The sequence below is a fragment of the Salvelinus fontinalis genome, chromosome 28, assembly GCF_029448725.1.
Source record: "Salvelinus fontinalis isolate EN_2023a chromosome 28, ASM2944872v1, whole genome shotgun sequence".
NCBI lineage: Eukaryota > Metazoa > Chordata > Actinopteri > Salmoniformes > Salmonidae > Salvelinus > Salvelinus fontinalis.
In genome coordinates this window covers 22,712,952-22,740,628 of record NC_074692.1, presented here as the reverse complement: position 1 = coordinate 22,740,628, position 27,677 = coordinate 22,712,952, and the positions used below count along the sequence as shown (strand labels likewise).

At 43.9% G+C, this 27,677-nt stretch overlaps 1 protein-coding gene across 3 annotated transcripts; it reads right to left on the bottom strand.

The window, feature by feature from the left end:
* Positions 1 to 95: 95 nt before the first annotated feature.
* Positions 96 to 25,734, bottom strand: LOC129826418 (ATPase MORC2A-like). 3 transcript variants are annotated; one of them, XM_055887124.1, is made up of 27 exons: positions 25,568 to 25,732; positions 24,681 to 24,853; positions 22,854 to 22,907; positions 22,526 to 22,560; positions 21,285 to 21,353; positions 21,045 to 21,135; positions 20,743 to 20,851; positions 20,345 to 20,504; positions 20,134 to 20,245; positions 18,915 to 19,040; positions 14,751 to 14,830; positions 14,460 to 14,542; positions 14,260 to 14,345; positions 14,021 to 14,161; positions 13,753 to 13,907; positions 9,667 to 9,795; positions 9,222 to 9,327; positions 8,918 to 9,137; positions 5,189 to 5,455; positions 4,806 to 5,057; positions 4,290 to 4,415; positions 2,262 to 2,319; positions 1,920 to 2,058; positions 1,520 to 1,693; positions 1,310 to 1,403; positions 953 to 1,141; positions 96 to 862 (listed from the first exon to the last, which is right to left on the bottom strand). In XM_055887124.1, the coding sequence occupies exons 2-27, from the start codon at positions 24,746 to 24,748 to the stop codon at positions 794 to 796; spliced, it is 3,192 nt and encodes a 1,063-aa protein (XP_055743099.1). In that variant the 5' UTR covers positions 24,749 to 24,853; positions 25,568 to 25,732; the 3' UTR covers positions 96 to 793. The 3 variants fall into 3 exon arrangements, with proteins under 3 accessions (XP_055743099.1, XP_055743100.1, XP_055743101.1); XM_055887125.1 differs by lacking the exon at positions 4,290 to 4,415 and having other exon boundaries at positions 25,568 to 25,731; XM_055887126.1 differs by lacking the exons at positions 96 to 862; positions 953 to 1,141; positions 1,310 to 1,403 and having other exon boundaries at positions 1,548 to 1,635; positions 25,568 to 25,734.
* Between the last annotated feature and the right edge of the window lie 1,943 nt (positions 25,735 to 27,677).

Genomic DNA, 27,677 nt, shown 5'->3' with positions numbered 1-27,677 from the left:
CAAATATGGGATTCAATGGAACTGGATTTGCATCTGACTGACTGGTGGTAATAAAGGGGTTGTGGGTCAGGATTAGAGGTCAGGACGTTATCCAATTATTGGTTTATGATTCATTTAATTTCTCTCCACCTGATCACAGATCAATATGGAGAATACATATGAATCTTCACTGCTCCATGGTTTAGTTCACCATCAGACCCTCTTCTGAAATAACAGAAACGCCTGTCATCTACATCACAGGAACTTTGATCGGGGATGCTTGGTGCCCTACTCAGACTGGCGTGTGTGTGTGTGTGCACACAATCTGATTACCACCTACAGATTGATGACAGTTCAGTTCTACAGTCAATCAGGACTGGTTGGCTTAACCTACAGTAGCTTAACATATCTTGTATATAACATACATTGTTGATATATAAAAGGACTAAATAAAAATACACGCCCATTATGAGAACATGCTAATGCTTCCTAAATAGGAACAGAAAGAGAAACAGAAAATCATATACTGCAGTTTTATAAAAACAAACTCAGGGACCAAAACAGCAACAGCACCAGTTCAGGCAACAGCTGCCTCTCCTCCATCTGCAGATCTAACAGAAGACGGAGTAGACTGTGTAGAGCGGGGCGAGCAGGCCCCATGGAGGGGGTTATGGGTAAAGGGCGTCTGTAGAGGAGCTACAGAGCTACAGTACACGTTGGGAAGGCCGGACTGACCAGAGTTCTGAGAATCAGATGGGGCAGTGCTGTCTGAGTCAGGCACCGGGTGGAGAGACATACTCTCTGTGTCTCCTCTCTAGTCCCCCTTGGTCAGCAGGTCTTCTATGTAGGCATCCAGTTCATCGTCTGTGTTTATGTCAATGTCCTGCAGAAGTGAAGGAGAGACATTAGTATTCAGTGTGTGTTACCTCGTATCTTTTCTGTAGCAAAGCGTTGATGTTGGTGTGTGTCTTACCTCCTGTACTTTCTGCAGCAGTTGTACGATGTTGGTTCGTAGTTTCTGTAGCTTTTCGTCTGCCTCCCTGAGTTTGGTCTCAGCGCTGCTACTCTTCTCCTCCACAGCTTTGGCTCTGGCATCAGCTCTGCTCTGGTACGAGTTACACAAAGACTGGAGACCCAGCTCATACTGCTGGAAATACTCTTTCTGCAGAAACACATGCACACAGGTCACACAGGTCAGATACATACACAGACATTGCTCTGGTATGAATTACAATGATATGACTGTCTACAATGACTGCAGCAGGCTAGACTCCAGGGTAGGTCTCTAGAAGACATGGGTTAGAGGTCAGGAGTTCAGGGTCAGTCTCACCATTGGGAAGGCCACTAGCTCCTCTGCAGTCATGCTGTTGACATCTTCCTTCGGGATCCGGAAATCAGGAGGGAAGAAATAACGCAGCACTGTCCTGAAGAGATCACACACCAACAATTATAGCTATGACATCCCCTTTGAAAAAGGGAATTTGAGGCCAAAATCCAACAGTTATGACTCAATGACAGAGCATCAGGTGATCATGGTTACCTCATCATGGTGACCAGGTTGTCAGTCACCTCTCGACTGGTTCCTGGTTGGGTGGTGTCAGGTTCCATGGGGGGGGGGCCTTTCTCAGTCCCCTCCCCTTGCTGTGTGTCAGGGGTCTGGGAGAGGGGAGAGGGCGGTCGCATCAACCTCACCTCCTCACTGCCTTTGAAAACCCTAATAACAACAACAATAAATGATATACCAACAACAACCTCACCTCCTCACTGCCTTTAACCATCATAATAACACCCCAAAACTCCTGAGAACACTAAGTCATCAAATCAATACACAAATAAACATTTGGAAATGACACAGGAACTGGCACACCATAGGCTACTGGTATAGCACATACATAAACGTAAGAGAACAGAGCAGCGACACGGTGAGTTGGTGCGCCTACCATCGGTCCTTGGGGGTGGATCTGGGGACGTAGTCAAACTTCACCTTCCAGCGAACGCTCTGCTTACTGGTTTCCACAGCAACAACTTTGCCTGTGAACCATTCCTTATTCACACGCACCTCCACCAACAGACCCTTATCTACAGGAGACAACAGAAATGTTATGAAGCATTGTCCTGAAACTGAATTCAGACATGGCTGAACTGCTTTCAATGGGGAAAGATTGCGTCCGTGATATTCTGTGAAACGGTCATTTTCCCGTGTGGACCTATTGCTAATCGGAAATATTTTTGGCCAATCAAAATGTATGGCTGGAACTATCATCAAGAATTGAATAAATCACCTTTCTGAGCATTCTTCAGTTCATTTTCTGGGTCCTCGTTCTCTGTGCTGTCTCTCACCTGAAAACACACACACAGAAAACACAATGTTCAAACTAACAGTAAGTGTGTGTAAGGAAATACCAGGAAGAGTGGTGTGTTATTGTACTGTGAGAAAAGAAAGAGCAGGAGAGAAAAAAAGCAGCAGGGGAGCAGAATACAACCAATTCCATTCAGAGTAGGAGTTAGGAGACAGACAGGACCCATTCCATTCAGAGTAGAGTTAGGAAACAGACAGGACCCATTCCATTTAGAGTAGAGTTAGGAGACAGACAGGACCTATTCCATTCAGTGTAGAGTTAGGAGACAGACAGGACCCATTCCATTCAGAGTTAGGAGACAGACAGGACCCATTCCATTTAGAGTAGAGTTAGAAGACAGACAGGACCCATTCCATTCAGAGTAGAGTTAGGAAACAGACAGGACCCATTCCATTTAGAGTAGAGTTAGGAGACAGACAGGACCCATTCCATTTAGAGTAGTTAGGAGACAGACAGGACCCATTCCATTTAGAGTAGTTAGGAGACAGACAGGACCCATTCCATTCAGAGTAGAGTTAGGAAACAGACAGGACCCATTCCATTCAGAGTAGAGTTAGGAGACAGACAGGACCCATTCCATTCAGAGTAGAGTTAGGAAACAGACAGGACCCATTCCATTTAGAGTAGAATTAGGATACAGACAGGACCCATTCCATTTAGAGTAGAGTTAGGAGACAGACAGGACCCATTCAATTTAGAGTAGAGTTAGGAGACAGACAGGACCTATTCCATTCAGTGTAGAGTTAGGAGACAGACAGGACCCATTCCATTCAGAGTTAGGAGACAGACAGGACCCATTCCATTTAGAGTAGAGTTAGGAAACAGACAGGACCCATTCCATTCAGAGTAGAGTTAGGAAACAGACAGGACCCATTCCATTTAGAGTAGAGTTAGGAGACAGACAGGACCCATTCCATTTAGAGTAGATTTAGAAGACAGACAGGAGCCATTCCATTTAGAGTAGTTAGGAGACAGACAGGACCCATTCCATTCAGAGTAGAGTTAGGAAACAGACAGGACCCATTCCATTCAGAGTAGAGTTAGGAGACAGACAGGACCCATTCCATTCAGAGTAGAGTTAGGAAACAGACAGGACCCATTCCATTTAGAGTAGAATTAGGATACAGACAGGACCCATTCCATTTAGAGTAGAGTTAGGAGACAGACAGGACCCATTCAATTTAGAGTAGAGTTAGGAGACAGACAGGACCTATTCCATTCAGTGTAGAGTTAGGAGACAGACAGGACCCATTCCATTCAGAGTTAGGAGACAGACAGGACCCATTCCATTTAGAGTAGAGTTAGGAAACAGACAGGACCCATTCCATTTAGAGTAGAGTTAGGAGACAGACAGGACCCATTCCATTCAGAGTAGAGTTAGGAAACAGACAGGACCCATTCCATTTAGAGTAGATTTAGAAGACAGACAGGAGCCATTCCATTTAGAGTAGTTAGAAGACAGACAGGACCCATTCCATTTAGAGTAGTTAGGAGACAGACAGGACCCATTCCATTTAGAGTAGAGTTAGGAGACAGACAGGACCCATTCCATTTAGAGTAGTTAGGAGACAGACAGGACCCATTCCATTTAGAGTAGTTAGGAGACAAGGATAGGACCCATTCCATTTAGAGTAGAGTTAGGAGACAGACAGGACCCATTTCATTTAGAGTAGAGTTAGGATACAAGGATACAAACCATTTCATTCAGAGTAGAGTTAGGAGACAAGGATAGGACCCATTCCATTTAGAGTAGAGTTAGGAGACAGACAGGACCCATTCCATTTAGAGTAGAGTTAGCAGACAGATAGGACCCATTACATTTAGTGTACAATTGTGAGAGAACGGTATGATCCATTCTATTATGATTAGAGTTAAGAGAGAAAAATAGGGCCGATTCCATTATGAGTAGAGAAGGCAAGTGTAGCCTCTTTCTCCGTAGCAGATGGGTACCTTGGCTCTAGGGGGGTTGGGGATGGGTTTAGCCAGAGGTGGTGTTGCGGGGGGCAGCCGTGTTGCTATGATAGCGCTCCTCTTCTCAGGCGGCGGGGGTTTGGTGCTGGGTGGGGGGGTATGGACCTGCGGGGTTCGATGACATCGCATGACATCTGTGTCAACAGTAGTGGCCTGACTTCTGGACCGTTCCATGTGTTAGTCTCTTGTTCTTGATACATTACCTCTCCTCTTTCAAAATAACCATTGTCTCTTTCTTCCTCCAAAAGAGCTCTCCCCTTCTCCGTACCTAACATCATCTCTCCGTCCTGACTCATTTTAAGGGGACATCTTTCTGCCTGTCCTCTTCCTCCAAACATCACCTTTTTCCTTTTCTCCGTTCCCTCTAACAAATTCAGTACTTCCCTCTGTCTGTGTGATATGTTGTATAGAAATACGCTATAGATTGACAGTGTGATAGTCTGAGCAGTGAAAGTGTGTGTGTGAGAGAGAGAGCGATTGAGTGAGAGACTGTACCTCTGTCACTTTTCCCCGTTTGAGTGGAGCTTTCTCAACAGCTTTCCCACGATTCCCCAATGCAGTTGCCATCTTGGATTTCTTGGGCTGAGGCTCCTCCTCCTCACTGTCATCCTCGTCTTCCTCCTCTTTTTCCTCCTCCTCCTCCTCTTCCTCTTCACTCTCCTCTTCACTCTCCTCCTGCTCCATCACTTTCTTGCGCTGGCTGTTAGCAGGTGTGGTTGCTTTGCCAGGAGACAATTTGGCTGGAGTCTGTAGAAACACCATAGATATTACTGCTACGGGACCATAGATATGAACAGCTATCATGTAAATATCTGCTTCAACCATTAACATATACCATAAGATTTGATAAAGGACAGCTTAAAAGACAACACACTAACCCGTGAGGTACGGCTTGAAGGGGTGGGTTTGGCGGGGACTTTGGCTGGAGTTTTGGGGGCGGGCTTTGTTGGAGCAGGTGACTGCTTCGCTGCAGCTCTGGATTGGTCAACTCTGGGTGCCGGGGGAGGGGCAGCAGGCCGGGTGGTCGGTCGAGGGGAATATGTGGGTTTGCGGTTGAGGGTTGGGGGCTGGCTGGGGGCGTTCTTGAGGAGGGCTGGGAGAGGGGGGGAGCGAGGGCGTGACACACGCTCTGACGACCTGGTTCCCTAAGAGACAGAGAAAACAGGAGACACATTATATTCAGATAATCAGGGAGACAGTGTGTGTGTGTTTACACTACTTTACAATAGTGCATCTAAATCTTTTAAGGGGGGGGGGGGGTTAGAAGGATTACTTTATCCTATCCTAGGTATTCCTTAAAGAGGTGAGGTTTCAGGTGTCTCCGGAAGGTGGTGATTGACTCCGCTGACCTGGCGTCATGAGGGAGTTTGTTCCACCATTGGGGTGCCAGAGCAGCGAACAGTTTTGACTGGGCTGAGCGGGAACTGTACTTCCTCAGTGGTAGGGAGGCGAGCAGGCCAGAGGTGGATGAATGCAGTGCCCTTGTTTGGGTGTAGGGCCTGATCAAAGCCTGAAGGTACGGAGGTGCCGTTCCCCTCACAGCTCCGTAGGCAAGCACCATGGTCTTGTAGCGGATGCGAGCTTCAACTGGAAGCCAGTGGAGAGAGCGGAGGAGCGGGGTGACGTGAGAATTTCAGAACGTATTTCAGCCACACCCATTGCTGACAGGTGTATAAAATCAAGCACACAGCCATGCAATCGCCATAGAGAAACATTGGCAGTAGAATGGCCTTACTGAAAAACTCAGTGACTTTCACTGTCATAGGATACCACCTTTCAACAAGCAGCTGCACACAAGCCTAAGATCATCATGCACAATGCCAAGCGTCGACTGGAATGGTGTAAAGCTCACCTCCATTGGACTCTGGAGCAGTGGAAACATGTTCTCTAGAGTGATGAATCACACTTCACCATCTGGCAGTCAGACGGACTAATATGGGTTTGGTAGATGCCAGGAGAACGCTACCTGCCCCAATGCATAGTGCCAACTGTAAAGTTCGGTGAAGGAGGAATGGCCTGGGGCTGTTTTTCATGGTTTGGCTAGGCCCTTTAGTTCCAGTGAAGGGAAATCTTAATGCCATAGCATACAATGACATTCTAGATGATTCTATGGTTTGGCTAGGCCCTTTTGTTCCAGTGAAGGGAAATCTTAATGCCATAGCATACAATGACATTCTAGATGATTCTATTCAGTTTGGGGAAGACCCTTTCCTGTTTCAGCATGAGATCTACCCCCGTGCACAAAGCAAGGTCCATATAGAAAAGGTTTGTCGAGATCGGTGTGAAAGAACTTGGCTGGCATGCACAGAGCCCTGACCTCAACCCCATTGAACACCTTTGGGATGAATTGGAACACCGACTGCCATGTAGTGTATATGTGATCATATACAAAATGTAAGTAAGGTTTGAAATTATTATGTTTTGTGAAATATTATTTTAGTTTGGGCTTCCAGCGGTCAATTAGCAGACTACAAATTATTTCTAATTATGTTCCGGCCCCTTGACCATCAGCTCAATAAAAGAAAATCAGCCTGCCGCTGAATGTAGATGATTCCTGGGGTAGAGGGTAAGTATGTCTGTATGAATCTGGACCCTCCCTTTCTAAAATGATCTGCCGAAATTGTTGCAACCTCTATCACTAGCCTGTTCAACCTCTCTTTCGTATTGTCTGAGATTCCCAAAGATTGGAAAGCTGTCGTGGTCATCCCCCTCTTCAAAGGGGGCGACACTCTAGACCCAAACTGCTACAGACCTATATCTATCCTACCCTGCCTTTCTAAGGTCTTCGAAAGCCAAGTTAACAAACAGATTACCGACCATTTTGAATCCCACCGTACCTTCTCCGCTATGCAATCTGGTTTCAGAGCTGGTCATGGGTGCACCTCAGCCACGCTCAAGGTCCTAAACGATATCATAACTGCCATCGATAAGAGACATTACTGTGCAGCCGTATTCATCGACCTGGCCAAGGCTTCCGACTCTGTCAATCACCACATTCTATCGGCAGACTAAACAGCCTTGGTTCCTCAAATGACTGCCTCGCCTGGTTCTCCAACTACTTCTCTGACAGAGTTCAGTGTGTCAAATCGGAGGGCCTGTTGTCCGGACCTCTGGCAGTCTCTATGGGGGTGCCACAGGGTTCAATTCTCGGGCCGACTCTCTTCTCTGTATACATCAATGATGTCGCTCTTGCTGCTGGTGATTCTCTGATCCACCTCTACGCAGACGACATCATTCTGTATACTTCTGGCCCTTCTTTGGACACTGTGTTAACTAACCTCCAGACGAGCTGCAATACCATACAACTCTCCTTCCGTGGCCTCCAACTGTTCTTAAATGCAAGTTAAACTAAATGCATGCTCTTCAACCGATCGCTGCCCACACCTGCCCGCCCGCCCGCCCAGCATCACTACTCTGGACGGTTCTGACTTAGAATATGTGGACAACTACAAATACCTAGGTGTCTGGTTAGACTGTAAACTCTCCTTCCAGACTCACATTAAGCATCACAAATCCAAAATTAAATCTAGAATCGGGCTTCCTATTTCGCAACAAAGCATCCTTCACTCATGCTGCCAAACATACCCTCGTAAAACTGACCAACCCTACCGATTCTCGACTTCGGCGATGTCATTTACAAAATAGCCCCCAACAGTCTACTCAACAAATTGGATGCAGTCTATCACAGTGCCATCCGTTTTGTCACCAAAGCCCCATATACTACCCACCACTGTGACCTGTACGCTCTCGTTGGCTGGCCCTCGCTGCATACTCGTCGCCAAACCCACTGACACCAGGTCATCTATAAGTCTCTGATAGGTAAGGCCCCACCTTATCAGCTCACTGGTCACAATAGCAGCACCCACCCGTAGCACGCGCTCCAGCAGGTATATCTCTATAGCCAACCCCAAAGCCAATTCCTACTTTGCCCGCCTTTCCTTCCAGTTCTCTGCTGCCAATGGCTGGAATGAATTGCAAAAATCACTGAAGCTGGAGACTCTTACCTCCCTCACTAGCTTTAAGCACCAGCTGTCTGAGCAGCTCACAGATCACTGCACCTGTACATAGCCCATCTGTAAATAGCCCATCCAACTACCTCATCCCCATACTGTATTTATTTATCTTGCTCCTTTGCACCCCTGTATCTCTACTTGCACATTCATCTTCTGCACATCAATCAATTTAGTGTCGAATTGGTATATTGTAATTACTTCGCCACCATGGCCTATTTATTGCCTTACCTCCCTTTTCTTACCTCATTTGCACACTGTATATAGATTTTCTTCAACTGTATTATTGACTGTATGTTTTGTTTATTCCATGTGTAACTGTGTTGTTGTATGTGTCGAACTGCTTTGCTTTATTCTTGGCCAGGTCGCAGTTGTAAATGAGAACTTGTTCTCAACTTGCCTACCTGGTTAAATAAAGGTGGAATAAAAAAATAAAATAAAAAATGACTGTAGTGTGTGTGTGTGTGTGTGTGTGTGTGTGTGTGTGTGTGTGTGCGTGTGCGTGTGCGTGTGCGTGTGTGTGTGTGACAGACCTGTAGTGTGTGTGTGTCTGTTTACCAGTAAAGGGTGAGTATATGTGTGACTGTGTATGGGTACCTGGGAGGAACTCTCATTTATGGGTCTCATGCTGACATCCAGAGGTAACTTCTTCACATCTGCTGCTGATCTGATGGTGCTGGTTTTCTGCAGAGCCTCTAGTTTCTCCTGCTGCTGTTTAATCTTCTCTGTCAGTTCTTTCTGTTTGTCCTCGGCCGTCTGCCTGTCCTTCTTCAGAACCCCACACGGAAGGTTCTGCTTTTGCTCCGCCGCGTCACACCTACAACACACACACACACAAACAAGATATTGGTGATATATTTGGTGTCCCTGCAGGTGTGTGTGTGTCGGTGTGTGTGTGTACCTGTCCTGAGTGCTGTCAGGGTTCATCAGACACACCCAGCTGTCCGGGTAACGTTTATCCACCGCATCCATCTGGAATGGCAGAGTCCTCCACTTCAGACACTTATCTACAGATAGAGGGAGAGAGAATAACATCAAAGTCCTCCACTTCAGGCATTTATCTACAGATAGAGGGAGAGAGAATAACATCAAAGTCCTCCACTTCAGGCATTTATCTACAGATAGAGAGGGAGAGAGAATAACATCAAAGTCCTCCACTTCAGACATTTATCTACAGATAGAGAGGGAGAGAGAATAACATCAAAGTCCTCCACTTCAGACATTTATCTACAGATAGAGAGGGGGAGAGAATAGCATCAGAGCTCGTTTGTTTGCGTTTGTTCATGTGTGTGTGTGTGACTCAACATGTTAAGAGTGAGTAGTGTCTCTGTGAGTGTACAACTCACCACATTGTATGGTGAGGGGTATCTCCATGGCGCGGCGTCTCTTGTACCTCTGCTCTGGCGAGGGGAGCGAGGACCAGCTGGCAGACAGGTACCCAAACTCATCCCAGAACTTCACTATGCCCTTCTGAGCTAAAAGAGGGAAAAGCAGAAACATTCCAGTCATTTGGACTAGGGATGTCGCAGAAACGATACAACTGCATAACTGGGTCTTTCTATAAACTAGGGTACCAGTGGGTCTTTCTATAAACTAGGGTACCAGTGGGTCTTTCTATAAACTAGGGTACCAGTGAGCATTTCTTGTAGTGGACAACTGTTTGGAGCTGTTACAAAGTCATGAATAATCATTTGCAATTTGTCCCCCCGTTAAGAAATAGCGGAGAAACACCGATACATTCAATATATTTAATTAGTTGAATCAAAACCTATGTTTAAACCCTTTGTCATACAAAAATTGTGACATAAAACACTATCTTTCTTTCTTTACATTTATGATACGGTTTGTTATTATAACATATACTAAGCATTTAACAATTGAATTACACATTGACCTTGATCCTGTGAAATTCCTGGATATTGTTGTCAGACTTTTTTTTTTGTATGGAGATCTCGGAAGTGTACTGTAACCTCCTAACATTCCGTATCTCCCTATGTTACAGTGTGAAAACAGTTTTCATGGGAACACATATCCAAAATAATGTATGTGATTGCAAAATCCAATACTTTAAAACAGAAAGACTAACTCTAATGATTAATAAACAAAAATCGATACGTCATTAACAGGGTTCTAAAATAATTACGCATAATAGTTGTTTGATGCACCCTTGATGTCTAGCTGTTTAGTCACGTGGGGACATTATTGAGCAACATCAGCTGATTCAGGAAAGGATTTTCTGAATGACTGTTAAGTGATGAAGAGCTTGTGTGATACTGCACGCCATTTAACAACAGCCGAAGTGAGGAGGAACTGGAGAATTGACAGAACATTTGTGTCTGTTACAGCAATCAAGATAATAAGCCTAAATATTAAATCAAGATTTCTGAGGTAAGATTATGGTCCGTGTACGTTTTGATCGTTTGCTTTCCAAGTTAAAACAGAGCAAAGGGGAATGTGTAAACAGCCTGTTTATTTGTTTTTGCATATAAAACCAAAAAAACACTGTTTTATTTCGATGTTCAAATGTGGGTAGGGGTTAAATGTAGAATGCCTGGTCAAGTGCACAGCCAACACTTCCTGTCCTTTCAAATCAGGTCACCCTTCTACACATCTATTATCTATTCATTAATAGCTTCCCATACCGTTCCACAGTGCCAATATAAGGTAAGATTTCTCCATAAGACTGTGTGTATTGACTTATTAATAAACTGCTGTTACTGTAAATGGTTAGCTGACTGATATAACCTAGCTACCATGGGTAATCTTATTAAATGGTGCTATACTGCCAAAACAACAGTATCTATTGCTAGAGATATGCCCTAGCTATAGTTAGTCAGTGGTTGCACATCTAACTAGCTGGAATGAAGCAAGGTTGTGAATAGTAGATATGTAAATATATCCTTTCAGTGTTTCCAGCAGGTTTCCAGCTACCCAGACCTGTCTGATCAGCCTGGTAGGGTGTCGTAGGTGTGTCCAGCTTACACCTGTGCAAATCTGTGTGTGAAACATCCAACCAATGCCTCAAGTGTAGTGCTGTAGGTCCACCCCACACCTGGAGGGTTGTAGGGTCCTGTCCAGACACAACCCCTAGCCCCTACCCCTAGACACTGTGGAGATCTGAGAGAATTGGACAGGTGCAAGCAATACCGCCAAAATTCAACCAAGCCTATCAGAGGGTAAGGTTGTGCTCTCACATGTCACCACCCATCAATCCCTCTCAGATCTCCACAAGTGTCTAGACTCTGGGCAGTAGGGGCTAGGGGTTGTTTCTGGACAGGCTATTGGTATTATTGTAGCTCAGTCAGTCAGTCTGGTACTGTCAAAAATACTTAATAGCAGTCAAATACTTGCTTCCTCTGTCCTTAGGAGAATCTCAATTGCATTTCCTTGATTCATTGCATCCTCTCTCCTCGTCTCCTTATCAAAACCCATTGAATGATAAGGTCAGAGGTCCCTACACTTTCACCTTCTTATCCAATGGGTTTTTAGGAGGCAAGAAGAAAGGAAGTGAGGAATGAAGGAAATGCAATTAAGATTCTTCCCTTGTTCCCTCCATTCCTAACCTCCCTCTCAAAGCACATTGGGAGAGAGGATGGAAGGTTCTTCCCTCCTCTCCCCCCCTTTCAAGGAGAGGCAAGGAGTGGAGGAAACAAGGACAGATGAAGCAAGAATGTGATGTCTAGTTCACACACACTTGCCTGAAGAGTTTAAGAATAATGATTTCATTATTGGTTATTATTATTATTGTCAGAACCCATTGTATTATATTACTATATTACATTTTTATTTAACCATTTTGAAATTTTGACCCGGATGTCACACATGGGCCCCTTAATTTATAGAATGACCCAACTATGCTCATGAACAGTATTGTGTCTCTAACTAGAGCTATTCACCTGATTAAATAGTTACATTGTATTTCTACGATCTGTTTATTTAGCCTACCAAACAATCTGCCTGCATTCTACACTGTCCCTCTAATGTTGCATCCTAGACATAGGGAGAGGTGCATGGTAGGCTACACTTAAGTAGGGGTGAACTGTTTTGACTGCACTCATTTATGAACGCTTTGAAAACAATATCAAGCAGTTAACTTACAATGTCAGTTGTATACTATTGAAAAGCCGAGAATGTCAACGTTCTAATGCTAGAACTACTGTAATGTATTGTTACCCTGAAGCCTAATTCATCTCTGATTAACCACTATTATGGTTATGTACAGTGCCTTCAGAAAGTATTCACAGTCCTCAAATTTTCCCACATTTTGTTGTTACAGCCTGAATTTAAAATGTATTACATTTAGATTTTCCCCCACTGGCCTACACACAGTACCCCATAATGTCAAAGTGGAATTATTTTTTACAAATTAATAAAAAATGAAAAGCTGAAATGACTTCAACCCCTTTGTTAAGGCAAGCCCAAATAAGTTCAGGAGTAAAAATGTGCTTAACAAGTCACAGAAGTTGCAGGGACTCACTGTGTTCAACATTATTTTTGAATGACTACCTCATCTCTGTACCCCACACATACAGATAATTGTAAGGGCCCTCAGTCGAGCAGTGAATTTCAAACACAGATTTAACCACAAAGACCAAGGAGGTTTTCCAATGCCTTGCAAAGTAAGGCACCTATTGGTAGATGGGTAAAAATCCCCAAAGAAAATAGACATTGAATATCCCTTTGAGTATAGTAAAGTTATTAATTACACTTTGAATGGTGTATCAATACACCCAGTTACTACAAAGATATAAGCATCCTTCCTAACTCTGTTGCTGGAGATGATGCCAATTCAAAGTTGACTTAAAACAGTTACAGAGACGAAAGGCTGTGATAGGAGAAAACTGAGGATGGATCAACAACATTGAAGTTACTCCACAATACTAACCTAAATTGATAGTGAAAAGAAGGAAGCCTGTACAGAATAAAAATATTCTAAAACATGCATCCTGTTTGTAACAAGGTACTAAAGTAATATTGCAAAAAATGTGGCAAAGCAATTCACTTTTTGTTCTGAATACAAGACGACATTGAATCTTCCTGAGTGTCCTCATTACAGTTGGCTTGAAAATCTATGGCAAGACTTGAACATTTTAAAATAATAATGTGCAAATATTGAACAATCCAGGTGTGCAAAACTCTTAAGAGACTTACCCAGAAAGATACAGTTGTAATCGCTGCCAAAGGGGATTCTAACATGCATTGACTCAGGTGTGTGAATACTTATGTAAATTAGATTTCTGTATTTAATTTTCAATACATTTGCAAAAATGTCTAAAAACATGTTTTCACTTTGTCATTATGGGGTATTGTGTGTAGACGGGTGAGAGAAATTTTTCAAAAAATCAGTTTTGAATTCAGGCTGTAACACAACAAAAAGGGGAATAAGAAGTATGAATACTTTATGAAGGCACTGTGTACGTTCAGTGTGTTACCTATGTTGCTGTCCTTCCAGTACTGGGCTAGGTGTTCTCCCATGGCTCTCAGAAGGTGTCTGTATTCTTTAGCGTCCGCAAAGTCCTGCTTGTTGTGAGTGGGCTCCAGAACCAGGTATGGGACATCTACTACCCCCACAACACCCCCACACGCCCTGCACACACACACCCCCACACACACCCACACACACACACCATTAGAAAGCATTTCTGGTCATCACACTGGTCACAGACGATAGTCAATAAGAAAGGAGTGTGTGTTACTCACATTCCTCCCTCCAGCTGAGGTCCAGTCTTCTCATACATCTTGATGAGGCGAGAGCAGTTATACACAAACATCCCGTCCAGGTCTCTCTGCTCAATGTTCACCCCAAAGATAAAACTCAGCTCCTTTGGGTCCTTCAACGCTCTGGGGGAGGGAGAGAGAGAAGTGTTATAGTTCTATAGTTTGCCTTAACTTTAGTTTGTTTATAAAGTTTGTTTGTAAAGTTTAATATTTTGACTGACTTCTGTTTGGACTCCTGAATCTTCTTCTTCACTTCTGCCTCCCGGCGAAGCATCATGGCACCCTCCTGGGCTTTACGCAATATGACCTGGAGGAGAGAGAGACAGAAAGAGGGTGATTTGAATAAGGGAGGAGAGGAGTCAGACTATTGGGTCAAGATATTGTTTATCTTGCAGAGTGGTGTGCGTATGTTGGTTCTTACCCGTGATTCTCTAGACATGTCATCTCCCAGTTTGGTCTCCAGAGACAGACTTTTGCTCTCCGCCTCCCGAGCCTTCTCTTCAGCTGGAAAACACACACACAGTCAGTGGGGGTAGTAGGTTCTAAAGGCAGACCTGGTTCTCTGTCTGTGTGTGTGTGTGTGTGTGTGTGTGTGTGTGTGTGTGTGTGTGTGTGTGTGTGTGTGTGTGTGTGTGTGTGTACCTTGCTTATCTTGGCCAGGTGATCTGTGTGTGTATGTGTGTGCGCACATGCGTGGATATGGGAAACTCACCTAACTTAGCGAGGTGATCAGCCTTTTTAACTTCCTGCTCAGCGCGGGTTTTGAATCGAGTCGATGTGTATTTATACACCCTGAGACAGAAAGACCCACACTTAGCTGAATAGACAACATCTCTCGTCGAACATCTCATTTCAAAATCAAGGGCATGAACACTAGATGGTGGAACATTGTTGCGGGGAATTGCTTCCATTCAGCCACAAGAGCATTAGTGAGGTCGGGCACTAATGTTAGATGATTAGGCCTGGCTCGCAGTCAGTGTCCAAAATGAATCTCAAAGGTGTTCGATGGGGTTGATTTAGGGCTCTGTGCAGGCCAGTCAAGTTCTGCCACACCGATCGAAGGGCATTCCCCAAACTGTTGCCACAAAGTTGGAAGTACAGAACCGTCTAGAATGTAATTGTATGCTGTAGCGTTAAGATTTCCCTTCACTAGAACTAAGGGGCCTAGCCTGAACCATGAAAAACATCCCCAAATCATTATTTCTCCTCCACCAAACTTTACAGCTGGCACTATGCATTTCTGGTAAGTAGCGTTCTCCTGGCATCCCCAAACCCAGATTAGTCCGTCAGACTGCCAGATGGTGAAGCGTGATTCATCACTCCAGAGAACATGTTTCCACTGCTCCAGAGTCCAATGGTGGCGAGCTTTACACCACTCCAGCTGACGCTTGGCATTGCGCATGGTCATCTTAGGCTTGTGTGTGGCTGCTCGGGAATGGAAACAAATTTTATTAAGTTCTCAACGAACAGTTCTTGTGCTGACGTTCCTTCCAGAAGAAGTTTGGAACTCGGTAGAGTGTTGCAACCGAGGAAGACGGTTGTCCTCGATTGGTTGAGGTCAGGGGTTTGTGAAGGCCAGGTTATCTGATGCAGCACTCCATCACTCTCCTTTTTGGTCAAATAGCCCTTACACAGCCTGGAGGTGTGTTGGGTCATTGTCCGGTTGAAAAACAAATGATAGTCCCACTAAGCCCAAACCAGATGGTGTATCGCTGCAGAATGCTGTGGTAGCCATGCTGGTTAAGTGTGCCTTGAATTCTAAATAAATCACAGACAGTGTCATCAGCAAAGCACCCCCACACCTTAACACCTCCTCCTCCATGCTTTAAGGTGGGAAATACGCATGCAGAGATCATCCGTTCACCAACACCGCGTTTCACAAAGACACGGCGGTTGGAACCAAAAATCTCCAATTTGGACTCCAGACCAAAGGACAGATTTCCACTGGTCTATTGCTCATGTTTCTTGGCCCAAGCAAGTCTCTTATTATTATTGGTGTCCTTTAGTTGTGGTTTCTGTGCAGCAATTCACTCCACGAAGGCCTGACTCACACAGTCTCCTCTGAACAGTTGATTTTGAGATCTCTGTGAAGCCTTTATTTGGGCTGCAATTTGTGAGACTGGTAACTCTAATGAACTTATCCTCTGCAGCAGAGGTAACTTTGGGTTTTCCATTCCTGTGGCGGTCCTCATGAGAGCCAGTTTCATTTTGGCGCTTGATGGTTTTTGAGACTGCACTTGAAGAAACTTTCAAAGTTCTTGAAATTTTCCGTATTGACTGACCTTCATGTCTTCAAGTGACAACGGACTGTTGTTTCTCTTTGCTTATTTGCGCTGTTCTTGTGATAATATGGACTTGGTCTTTTACCAAATAGGGCTATCTTCCGTATGCCACCCCTACCTTGTCACAACACAACTGATTGGCTCAAATGAATTAAGAAGAAAATAAATTCCACAAATTAACAAGGCACACCTGTTAATTGAAATGCATTCCAGGTGACTACCTCATAAAGCTTGTTGAGAGAATGCCAAAAGTGTGCAAAGCTGACATCAAGGCAAAGGGTGGCTACTTTGAAGAATCTAAAATCTAATCCAGGCACTTGTCATCTCCCGTCTGGATTACTGCAACTCGCTGTTGGCTGGGCTCCCTGCCTGTGCCATTAAACCCCTACAACTCATCCAGAACGCCGCAGCCCGTCTGGTGTTCAACCTTCCCAAGTTCTCTCACGTCACCCCGCTCCTCCGCTCTCTCCACTGGCTTCCAGTTGAAGCTCGCATCCGCTACAAGACCATGGTGCTTGCCTACGGAGCTGTGAGGGGAACGGCACCTCAGTACCTTCAGGCTCTGATCAGGCCCTACACCCAAACAAGGGCACTGCGTTCATCCACCTCTGGCCTGCTCGCCTCCCTACCACTGAGGAAGTACAGTTCCCGCTCAGCCCAGTCAAAACTGTTCGCTGCTCTGGCACCCCAATGGTGGAACAAACTCCCTCACGACGCCAGGACAGCGGAGTCAATCACCACCTTCCGGAGACACCTGAAACCCCACCTCTTCAAGGAATACCTAGGATAAAGCAATCCTTCTGCCCCCCCCCCCCCCCCCCCCCCCTTAAAATGATCTAGATGCACTATTGTAAAGTGGCTGTTCCACTGGATGTCATAAGGTGAATGCACCAATTTGTAAGTCGCTCTGGATAAGAGCGTCTGCTAAATGACTTAAATGTAAATGTAAATGTAAAAAATATTTTTTGATTTGTTAAACACTTTTTTGGTCACGACATGATTCCATATGTATTATTTCATAGTTTTGATGTCTTCACTATTATTATACATTGTAGAAAATCGTAAAAATAAAGAAATACCCTTGAATGTGTATGTGTGTGTACACATCTATACAATTGAAGTCGGAAGTTTACATAAACTTAGGTTGGAGTGATTAAAACTCGTTTTTCAACCACTCCACAAATTTCTTGTTAACAAACTATAGTTTTGGCAAGTCGGTTAGGACATCTACTTTGTGCATGACAAGTAATTTTTCCAACAATTGGTTACACACAGATTATTTCCCTTATAATTCACTGTATCACAATTCCAGTGGGTCAGAAGTTTACATACACTAAATTGACTGTGCCTTTAAACAGCTGGAAAATTCCAGAAAATTATGTCATGGTTTCAGAAGCTTCTGATAGGCTAATTGACATCATTTGAGTCAATTGGAGGTGTACCTGTGGATGTATTTCAAGGCCTACCTTCAAACTCAGTGCTTTTTTGCTTTTTGTCTGCTAGAGATGAACGTACTTTGGTGCAAAAAATGCAAATCAATCCCAGAACAACAGCAAAGGACCTTGTGAAGATGCTGGAGGAAACAGGTACAGAAGTATCTATATCCACAGTAAAACGAGTACTATATCGACTTAACCTGAAAGGCTGCTCAGCAAGGAAGAAGCCACTGCTCCACAACCGCCATAAAAAAGCCAGACTACGGTTTGCAACTGCACATGGAGACAAATATTGTACTTTTTGGAGAAATGTCCTCTGGTCTGATGAAACAAAAATAGAACTGTTTGGCCATAATGACCATCGTTATGTTAGGAGGAAAAAGGAGGAGGCTTGCAAGCCGAAGAACACCATCCCAACCGTGAAGCACGGGGGTGGCAGCATCATGTTGGGGGGTGCTTTGCTGCAGGAGGGACTGGTGCACTTCACAAAATAGATGGCTACATGAGGATGGAAAATTATGTGGATATATTGAAGCAACATCTCAAGACATCAGTCAGGAAGTTAAAGCTTGGTCGCAAAAGGGTCTTCCAAATGGACAATGACCACAAACATACTTCCAAAGTTGTGACAAAATGGCTTAAGGACAACAGAGTCAAGGTATTGGAGTGGCCATCACAAAGCCCTGACCTCAATCCTATAGAACATTTCTGGGCAGAACTGAAAAAGCATGTGCGAGCAAGGAGGCCTACAAACCTGACTCAGTTACACCAGCTCTGTCAGTAGGAATGGGCCAAAATTCACCCAACTTATTGTGGGAAGCTTTTGGAAGGCTACCCGAAACGTTTGACCCAAGGTTAAACAATTTAAAGGCAATGCTACCAAATACTAATTGAGTGTATGTAAACTTCTGACCCACTGGGAATGTGATGAAAGAAATAAAAGCTGAAATAAATAATTCTCTCTACTATTATTCTGACATTTCAAATTCTAAAAATTAAGTGGTGATCCTAACTGACCTAAAACAGGGAATTTTTACTAGGATTAAATGTCAGGAAATGTGAAAAACTGAGTTTAAATCTATTTGGCTAAGGTGTATGTAAACTTCCGACTTCAACTGTGTATATGTATATATATATATATATATATATATTAATAACCTGGGTTTGTAGAGGCAGCAGGACAGTCTCTTGGTCCTGACTTTGTGTCCCTGTATGAAGATCCTCATCCTGGGGTCGATGTAGAGGACAGCAGCATACGCTCGGAACGACCGACGCTCCGGCTTCCTGTACGAGGGAAGTGATGCAATCAACATAAACACAAAGTCCTAGGTAGTCTTCCGGTGATGTGACACAGAAAAAGCCTTAAATATTTTCTTTGAAACATACTTCCACGCACACACTAGAGGTCTTCAGGGATCCATCTGTATCCCAATACCCAATGCAGGACCCAAGTGGTCTGGATCCAGAATCCTAAATGTCACGGGTCTGAGTAGGATCTGATTGTTACGGGTCTCGGGTATTTAACTGACTTGTCCAGAAGGGCCTATACAAATCCAAAAGAAACTACTGCAGGAGAAAGAGACATTTTATAATTTATGCTGCTGCTCTTGCTTTTCATGTGTGGCACGTGTAGCTTGCTGTTGTTGTTGGCCAATCATAAATCATCAAAGCGGCAATAGGTTACAGTCATAGAGCCTCAGTGTGTGGCAAAAGATAGGAGATATCTAATCAATGGAAAATGTAATTAAAATGACGATTAAAAGTTAAAGGAGAAGAATACGCTACAACGACCAAGAGCCAACAGGTAGGCTGCTCCTTAATATTCTGAATGGAGTTGTTGTTATTTGTAACTGTAGGATGAGAAAGTGCATGCACTGCAGCCTCAATTAACTTATCGAACTAATGTTAGCTAGCTTGACTAGCTTCTCCCGGTTTGATGCAATCAAGACAGGTGCTACGTAATGATATTTGATGATAAATAACCTAGCTATGGCAGCAAATAGTCTACTATAGCACGAGTCGGCTTGGTCGGTTGCCGCCTCTCATCTCTCCCTCCCTCCTCCCCGTTTCACAGTATGGCCCCTCCCCCGCCTGCTAGAGCGGCATCTTGACCGCTCTCTCCCTTCTCTCGCGCTTTATCGGTTCCGGTTAATAAAGTAGCTTAAAAAAGGACTTTTCTGCCGATTCCCTCATTCGGATCGGATCTAACCAGGTCTATACTGAACGGGTCTAGTTATTCTCGGGTTCGTTCATAACAGGTCTCTATTTTAAAAATGTATTTATGCATATCGTGTCTGGGTGGGAAAGCCCCACGTCCATTTCGGAACGAGTCCAACTTTTTGGACCTGTGAAGACCTCTAGCACACACCATACTTACACTCCCTCTGAGGGGGTTCCAGCCATCAGGATATCCTGGTGGTCTGTCTCCACATCCAGCTCTGGCTCTCTGGTGTCCATCAACTTCAGGTTATAGATGATCACCAGAGTACCTACAGACACACAGTTAGGATTATAGATTATCAACTACACATACACGCTGACACACACACACGCCAACTCAGACACCCACATACAGCCACACGCCTCACCGCTGCTGCCCTCTATCTTGTTGAACTGTTCCATCAGCTGCTGTTCGTTTTTAAAAGGAGAGTATTTGTAGATGAGCTCCGTCTCTATGGCGAACTTCTCAGGGTCGCCTGTGATTGGCTGTCTGGTCAGCAGTTCCCAGGTGGGCAGGGGTACGATCACCTGACGGGGGAGACAGATAGACAACCTTAAGATACACACAGTCCCACTTCCCAAGAGGTGATGTTATGATGATGCAGAGTGCCGTTTCAAATAGCTGGACATAGTCAGTAAATCCTCTTTCAGAAAGTCGAAGGCTAACAAGTTTCACAAAATAAATACACTATTTTTTAAGACACTTGACGTGTTACATCACTGGGTCTGCTGGATGGGAGAGTGCCTGCTGCAGCTGACCCCTCACCTCGTCAAGCCCCTCCTCCTCATGGAATGTTCTAGACAGGAACAGGCAGGACAGTGTGTTGTCCTTCTTGGTAAACAGAATAAAATCTTTCCCAATACGCATGGAACCCCTAGAGAAAACACACACAAATGATTTGGCTCACTTGGTGAGAGCTTGGTGCTAGCAACCCCAAGGTTGCAGGTTCAATTACAGCAGGCACCACATAAAAACACTATAAATGTATGTACAGTAGGTTTCTTTGAATGAAAGTGTCTGCAAAAGGGCATTTTTTGATTGTGAGGGAAGATTAAAGAGTTTCCTACGATTTGAGTCCGTTCCCGTACTGGCCAATGTGAGTGGAATCTGGTGTACGCTTACTGGACTTCCCAAATTGGATCACATGGGTCGCCTCGTCTGAGAGAGAGATAAGAGGGAAATATAACCATCATATATGGTTGACTGTTGCTTACTATGCTATTTACTATAGCTTATATATAGATATATGGATCAACTCGATTACTATACATGTCTACGCTAGTCATTATATTTTGAGTGGAACTCACTGGGGTCCATTCCTGTGCCGTCGTCTAAGAAACATAGCATGTAGCCTCCACGCAAGTCTTGTTTCTTCTCTGTTGGCCACGAGGGGAAGCGAGTTGAGACACAGGTTAGAATAGGAGGTGGATGACATCGAAAGCCACGCACAGGTTAGATACAATAGGGGGAGGGGGAGAGCCTAACACACAGAACTAGTCCTGACAATGGCTTTTTCCAGAGGAAACTATCAGAATTAGTCAAAGTCTGGGTGTAGCTTATATTTAAAATCCGTAGTCAGGTAATCATTGGCACTCCAGGTATTCTAGATTGTTGATAGGCAGTGTGTGTGGTATGTATAGGTGAGGAATGTAATGTTTCCGTATATAAACACTGAACAAAAATTATAAAGGCAACATGCAACAATTTCCAAGATTATCTGAGTTACATTTCATATGATGAGACAAGTCAATTTAAATAAATTCATTAGGCCCTAATCTATGGATTTCCCATGACTGGGAATTACAGATATGCATCTGTTAGTAACAGATACTGTACCTTAAAAGAAATGGGCCTCAGGATCTCGTCACGGTACTTCTGTGCATTCAAATTGCCATCGATAAAATGCAGTTGTGTTTGTTGTCCGTAGCTTATGTCTGCTCATACCATAACGCCACTATGGGGCAGTCTGTTCAAAACATTGACATCAGCAAACCACTCGCCCACACAACGCCATACATGGGCTCTGCGGTTTAAAGGCCGGTTGGACATACTGCCAAATTTTCTAAAATGAGGTTGGAGGCGGCTTATGGTAGAGAAATTGACATTCAATTCTCTGGCAACAGCTCTGGTGAAGATCCCTGCAGTCAGCATGTTAATCGCACGCTTCCTCAAAACTGTAGACATCTGTGGCATTGTGTTGTGTGCCAAAACTGTACATTTTAGAGTGGCATTTGATTGTCCCCAGTACCTGTGTAATGATCATGCTGTTTAATCAGCTTCTTGATATGCCACACCTGTCAGGTGGCTAGATTATCTTGGCAAAGGAGAAATACTCACTAACAGGAATGTAAACAAATGTGTGCACAAAATTTGAGAGAAACAAGCTTTTTGTGCATATGGAACATTTCTGGGATCTTTTATTTCAGCTCATGAAACATGGGACCAACACTTTACATGTTGCACTTTTATTTTTGTTCAGTGTATGTAGATTTGTGTCTATGTACCTGTGTATGAGAACCAATATATTTGTGTGTATGCATGTGTGTACCTGTGTAGATGTCAATCCGGGTGGCATTGGCATCCCTGTAGGAGAAGATTGGCAGGTGACAGACCAATCGGAAGACAGATAAAACCCAGTGTGGTTAGATGTGGTTCCTAGGCTTTTACCTTTTATTTCAGAATACAGTGAATAATAACACTTATACAAATCCCACAGGTTTAATCCTGGATCAATTCACTATTGTTTCGCTGCAATTGACCCCTTCTGATTTACTAACAGCTACGGATGATGTCCAACAGACATACAAACATTTTGGATGGGTAGAGAAAGAAAATCAGAGAATTGTGGATAACAGAGAGAAATGCATCGTTGGTACCTGGAGTTGTCCACCAGCTCAGCCAGAGCTCCAAACAGGAACTCATGGGTTGTCCTGGAAACAAATAACCAACCAATCAACCTACAGTTCTGGTCCTTAAAAAGTTCAATTTCCAAAACGCTTTGCTGAGGTAAGGAGAGTGCATGTGAGCAAGCACAATTGCAAGTCAGTGTAAACATCAGTGTGTTTAACATGGGGTTTGGGCCCTATGAGATCATCAGGCCGGGGGTTGGGTAACATCGTGTGAGTTATGGGGTGTGGCCGAATCATTGGTCAAAGTTGACGGGTGGCATAATGGTTAGTGCTATCCGGGATCCTTGGAACATCCCTACCCTAAACCTTTTAAAATTTTTACTTCAATGGGGTGACAGAGTTGGGACGTCCCACGGATACCGTTTATACTTTTCAGTGGATTTGGGTTTTTGTTTGAGATTCTCTACTGAAGTCTCATGTTAATGTGCTTGTGTAGCAATGGTGTTCTGATAAACTGAGTAACCTTGCTTGAGACCTGAAGACACATGCTAGCTCCCAGAAATAATGCCAAGGCTTTGACTCAGTCGGCCAACAGGGATGGACAATTCAGGTTTGAATGCAGTTTGTATCCTTTATCTTTCACCTGTTCCATTAATATATTCCAGTGAAGGTATCACATCCTTTCATTTTGTTGTTTGAGAGGAATTGCCATAGGCGAGGGTAGAGTCAAGGAAGTATAACCATGGGCATAATGTATAAGAGGCTTTAGGAGGCTAACCTCGTTATACCTGCTATACCGGTTATAATCTCTATCCTCTCCAAACATGAGAACATAAATAAAATACACGTGGGGATATTATTGCTTGCTCTGACAACCCATGAATGTGGTGTTGATTATGTGTTGCCAGAGTTCAACAGCACATGAAGAAGTACAGTATGTGTGTTGAGGGGCAGGGTTGTTACGCTTCCTCAAATTAAACTCTCTCATTGCCTGCATCATCATCAAACATGAACACTTATTCTCTGGTGATGTCATAAGTCCTACATAGTCAGGCAGTATGATTGATAGCCATTTTATGTCAACAGGGCTTTATATGTTCAAGCCTCCAGTGACATAACTTCACGACTTGAGGGGGGAGTGTGTTGATCTACAAGTTGCAGCAGCTATTTATGTTGTGCTATTTGATGGTGTTAGTCTCGCTTTCTCAGCTCATCTTGGCCCTAGTCCAAAGCGCATCTCTCCTGTCCAGATATCACTCATACCACTGACCTTCTAAGCCCTTAACTGTCCTAATAGTACTTGTTCATGCAGTGTTTTCAGGGAAGTAACAAAAGTTCACACACTGGACAGCTGTTCTGCATCAGCTGGATTCATCAATGACTTGGTTATGTAGGTACCATTAGCAACCATTTGACTTTCTACTCCTCTGTGTTTTGATCACGAAGGTCTTTCAACCATATGATGCAGCAATATTTTGCTCTAAAAAGGCTTTTTAGCATAGTTTATGTTTATGTAGTCTATTCAACCATCTTTTGTGAAACATCTGAATGCACAATTTTAGTCACTCATGTTTTTGACAGTCAGTGTCCAAGGCATGAAATGTCCTGCTCCATAGTGTGGCCAATCTGTAGATCATTATCACTTGCCAGGCACAACGGCATTTCTCTCCTCTTTACAATGTGCACATTGGATAAACACTTTCATGTGATGTATTTTTTCACCCCAAAACAGAATTCCCACTGTGAGTTGAGCGCTGCCCAATGGCAATTTTTGACCTCCATGTGATGTGTAGCATGAGTGTGATTTTGTGGAGTGTGTGGCTATGTTATGCATTTACCCCAGGCGGTACTTACGAGTTGGTGTGCAGATACTCGAAGGTGAGCTGAGCCCTGTTCAGTGTGCTGTAGTTAGAGTAGGCCATCTCCACTTGCTAAAAGCTATTTCCTGTTCTCTTCCTGGTCTTCTTTCTGACTTCCCTTCAGTCCGGTGAGGCTTTTCAAGAGCTTTATTCAAGAGCTTCATGCACCTACAGAATCACAGCAGCAGTCAGTGCCACTGGTCAACAGTATGAATGGTGTCAAAGACATTATGATGGTGCCTGGAATATAATGAGCTTACATAAAGAGCAAAGAAGCACAAATACCACTGAAGGAAAAGCATCTAGATATCTGAATATAGGGAATAAGTCCTGTTGAAAAGTATGAGTATTCAAACTTGAGAATAAGTCTTGTGGTGATTGACAACCTCTGGGAATACATGATTGGTTAGGAGGGGGTTTTCTAGGAGGGTAAGACATGTTATCACTTATTATGATCATCACACAATCTATCTACACACATGCCCCCCTCTGTCTGCTCCCACTCTACAATAAACCATGAGCCAGGTAACCCTCCATTCAAACCAGCCGCCAAGATAACAGCACAAACAGGCCTCCCACGTGAGTCTTATTTGGATAATTCCAGAAGACTCATATAGGCTAAATCTTGACGTCATTTTATTATCGAGTATTGATGATTAAAGAGACAAGGTCATTGTCAGTGATGGTGAGTTGCAATGTCCAGTAATGCTTTAACAAATGGTTAGTCTACTGACCAAGCTAGTTACTACAGTAGCTAGTAACCTATCCTGGCTGTCTCACATCCACAATCTCTGGTAACGTTACCCATCCCCATGTAGCTAGCTAGTTGGGTAAACACATGTAAAGAACATAATAGCATTTATATTTATCCAATTTGCAAACCGTTAAGAGCACCCGCCGCTTCAAATTGAATTTAGGTCCGTGTAAAACATCCGTCGGTTCAGAATGAAGCGATAACTACTGATTTCCGAATAGAACCACACCGCAGGCCGCGAAAACCTCCTTGCCTTTCTCCCCTCCCTCGCGGTCCTGCGCACAGCGGAAATGGGGGTCCGACGAGTACGCCCGCCTCTACCCATGCATCAGAACACCAATAGGAACATATCTGATTTATTTACATTACTCCGATTTGTCAATCTTCGTGCTCCTTGCACAGGGGTCAAATTGCGGGGATTATTGTTTCCGGTTTTTAGTATTGATGGGAAAACGGGTTGGAAAACAAGGCTTTCAGAAGGCATTGGCGCTTTCAACAAATTGGGCCGAAAAACTGTTCATTACTCGTCAATTACCTGAATGTTCCATAGTTTCCTACTCTACCCTCTAAACTACCGGTCAGGTAAACGTTTTTGTACAAATCATAACTATAGTAAACAAAAATATAAACGCAACATGCAACAATTTCAAAGATTTTGCCGAGTCACAGTTCACATAAGGAAATACATAAATTGATACTGACTGGTCACAGATACCTTAGAAGAAAAGGTAGCCCCCGTGGATCAGAAAACCAGTCAGTATCTGGTGTGACAACCATGCAGCGTGCAGTGGCGATTTTAGCATGCATTTCTTGGTGGGGCAAACTAAAAAAAAATGTACATTCATGCCAGCAAAGCCACTACACAACACTAAACAAAACATTAATTGTCCCATAACGGTGACAAACGATGCCCACAAACTGTTAGGGCCTATATAAAGTTGTCCCAAAACCGGAGCGTTCTTTTCAGTGAATCCTTACCACTGCTGCACCTGGCTATTAGCAGAGCCTTGCCTAGCAGCAAAACAGTTAATTCAGCCTCATTTACTGCCTTAAAAAAAACAGCTGATATGGTTAATACTAGCTTAAACAAATGTGGTTTCTACTGACAATTGAGATGTACAAACTATGGCATAAGGGGACGACGAGCGGATAAGAGGCAATATTTCGATGAAGACATTAATGAGCGAGTTAGGACCGACGTCAATATTTGTATTTATTAGGGATCCTCATTGGCAGCAGCTACTCTTCCTAGGGTCCAAACACATTTAAGGCACTTACTTACATTACATATAAAATTAAATATAAAAAAGTACATCATATAACATTATTACACCACTAGATATCTACAATACAAAATGTATAATACAACCATACTAGAATATTAGATTGTACATGTGTGTAGAGTGCATGTGCTAGCTTATGTCTGTACCTTTTGTGTGTGTCTCTTCACAGTCCCCGCTGTTCCATAAGGTGTATTTTTAGCTGTTTTTTAAATTCTGATTCTACTGCATCTGTTACCTGATGTGGAATAGAGTTCCATGTAGTCATTGCTCTATGTAGTACTGTGCGTCTCCCATAGTCTCTTCTGGACTCGGGGACTGTGAAGAGACCTTTGGTGGCATGTCTTGTGGGGTATTTATGGGTGTCCAAGCTGTGTGCTAGTAGCTATAGTCTCTACAGACCCGGATTCGATCCCGGGCTATATCACAACCGGCCGTGATCGGGAGTCCCATCGAGCGGCGCACAATTGGCCCAGCGTCATCTGGGTTAGGGAGAGTTTGGCCGTGGGGGCTTTACTTGGCTCATCGCGCCTTAGCGACTCCTTGTGGCGGGCCGGGCGCCTGCAGGCTGACCTTGCTTATCAGGTGAACGTGTTTCCTCCGACACATTAGTGAGGCTGGCTTCCAGGTTAAGCGGGCAGGTGTTAAGAAGCGCGGTTTGGCGGGTCATGTTTCGGAGGACGCATGACTCAACCTTTGCCTCCCGAGCCCGTTGGGGAGTTGAAGCGATAAGACAATATCGAAATTGGGGGAAAAAGGGGGTAAATAATAGTTGTATTGTTGAATATTACTATTTTAATATGCATAATGAAGCATGCTACGTAGCTGAGGAATTCAGGGAGCCCATAGTCCTAGGCTAGCTCTCAATTTCAACTCTGTTTTTAGCCAAAACTAAACGTTTATCTTTCGTTTGGACGTTTGGCCTTTTCTCTACTTTTCCCATGGTAAGTTTGTTGCA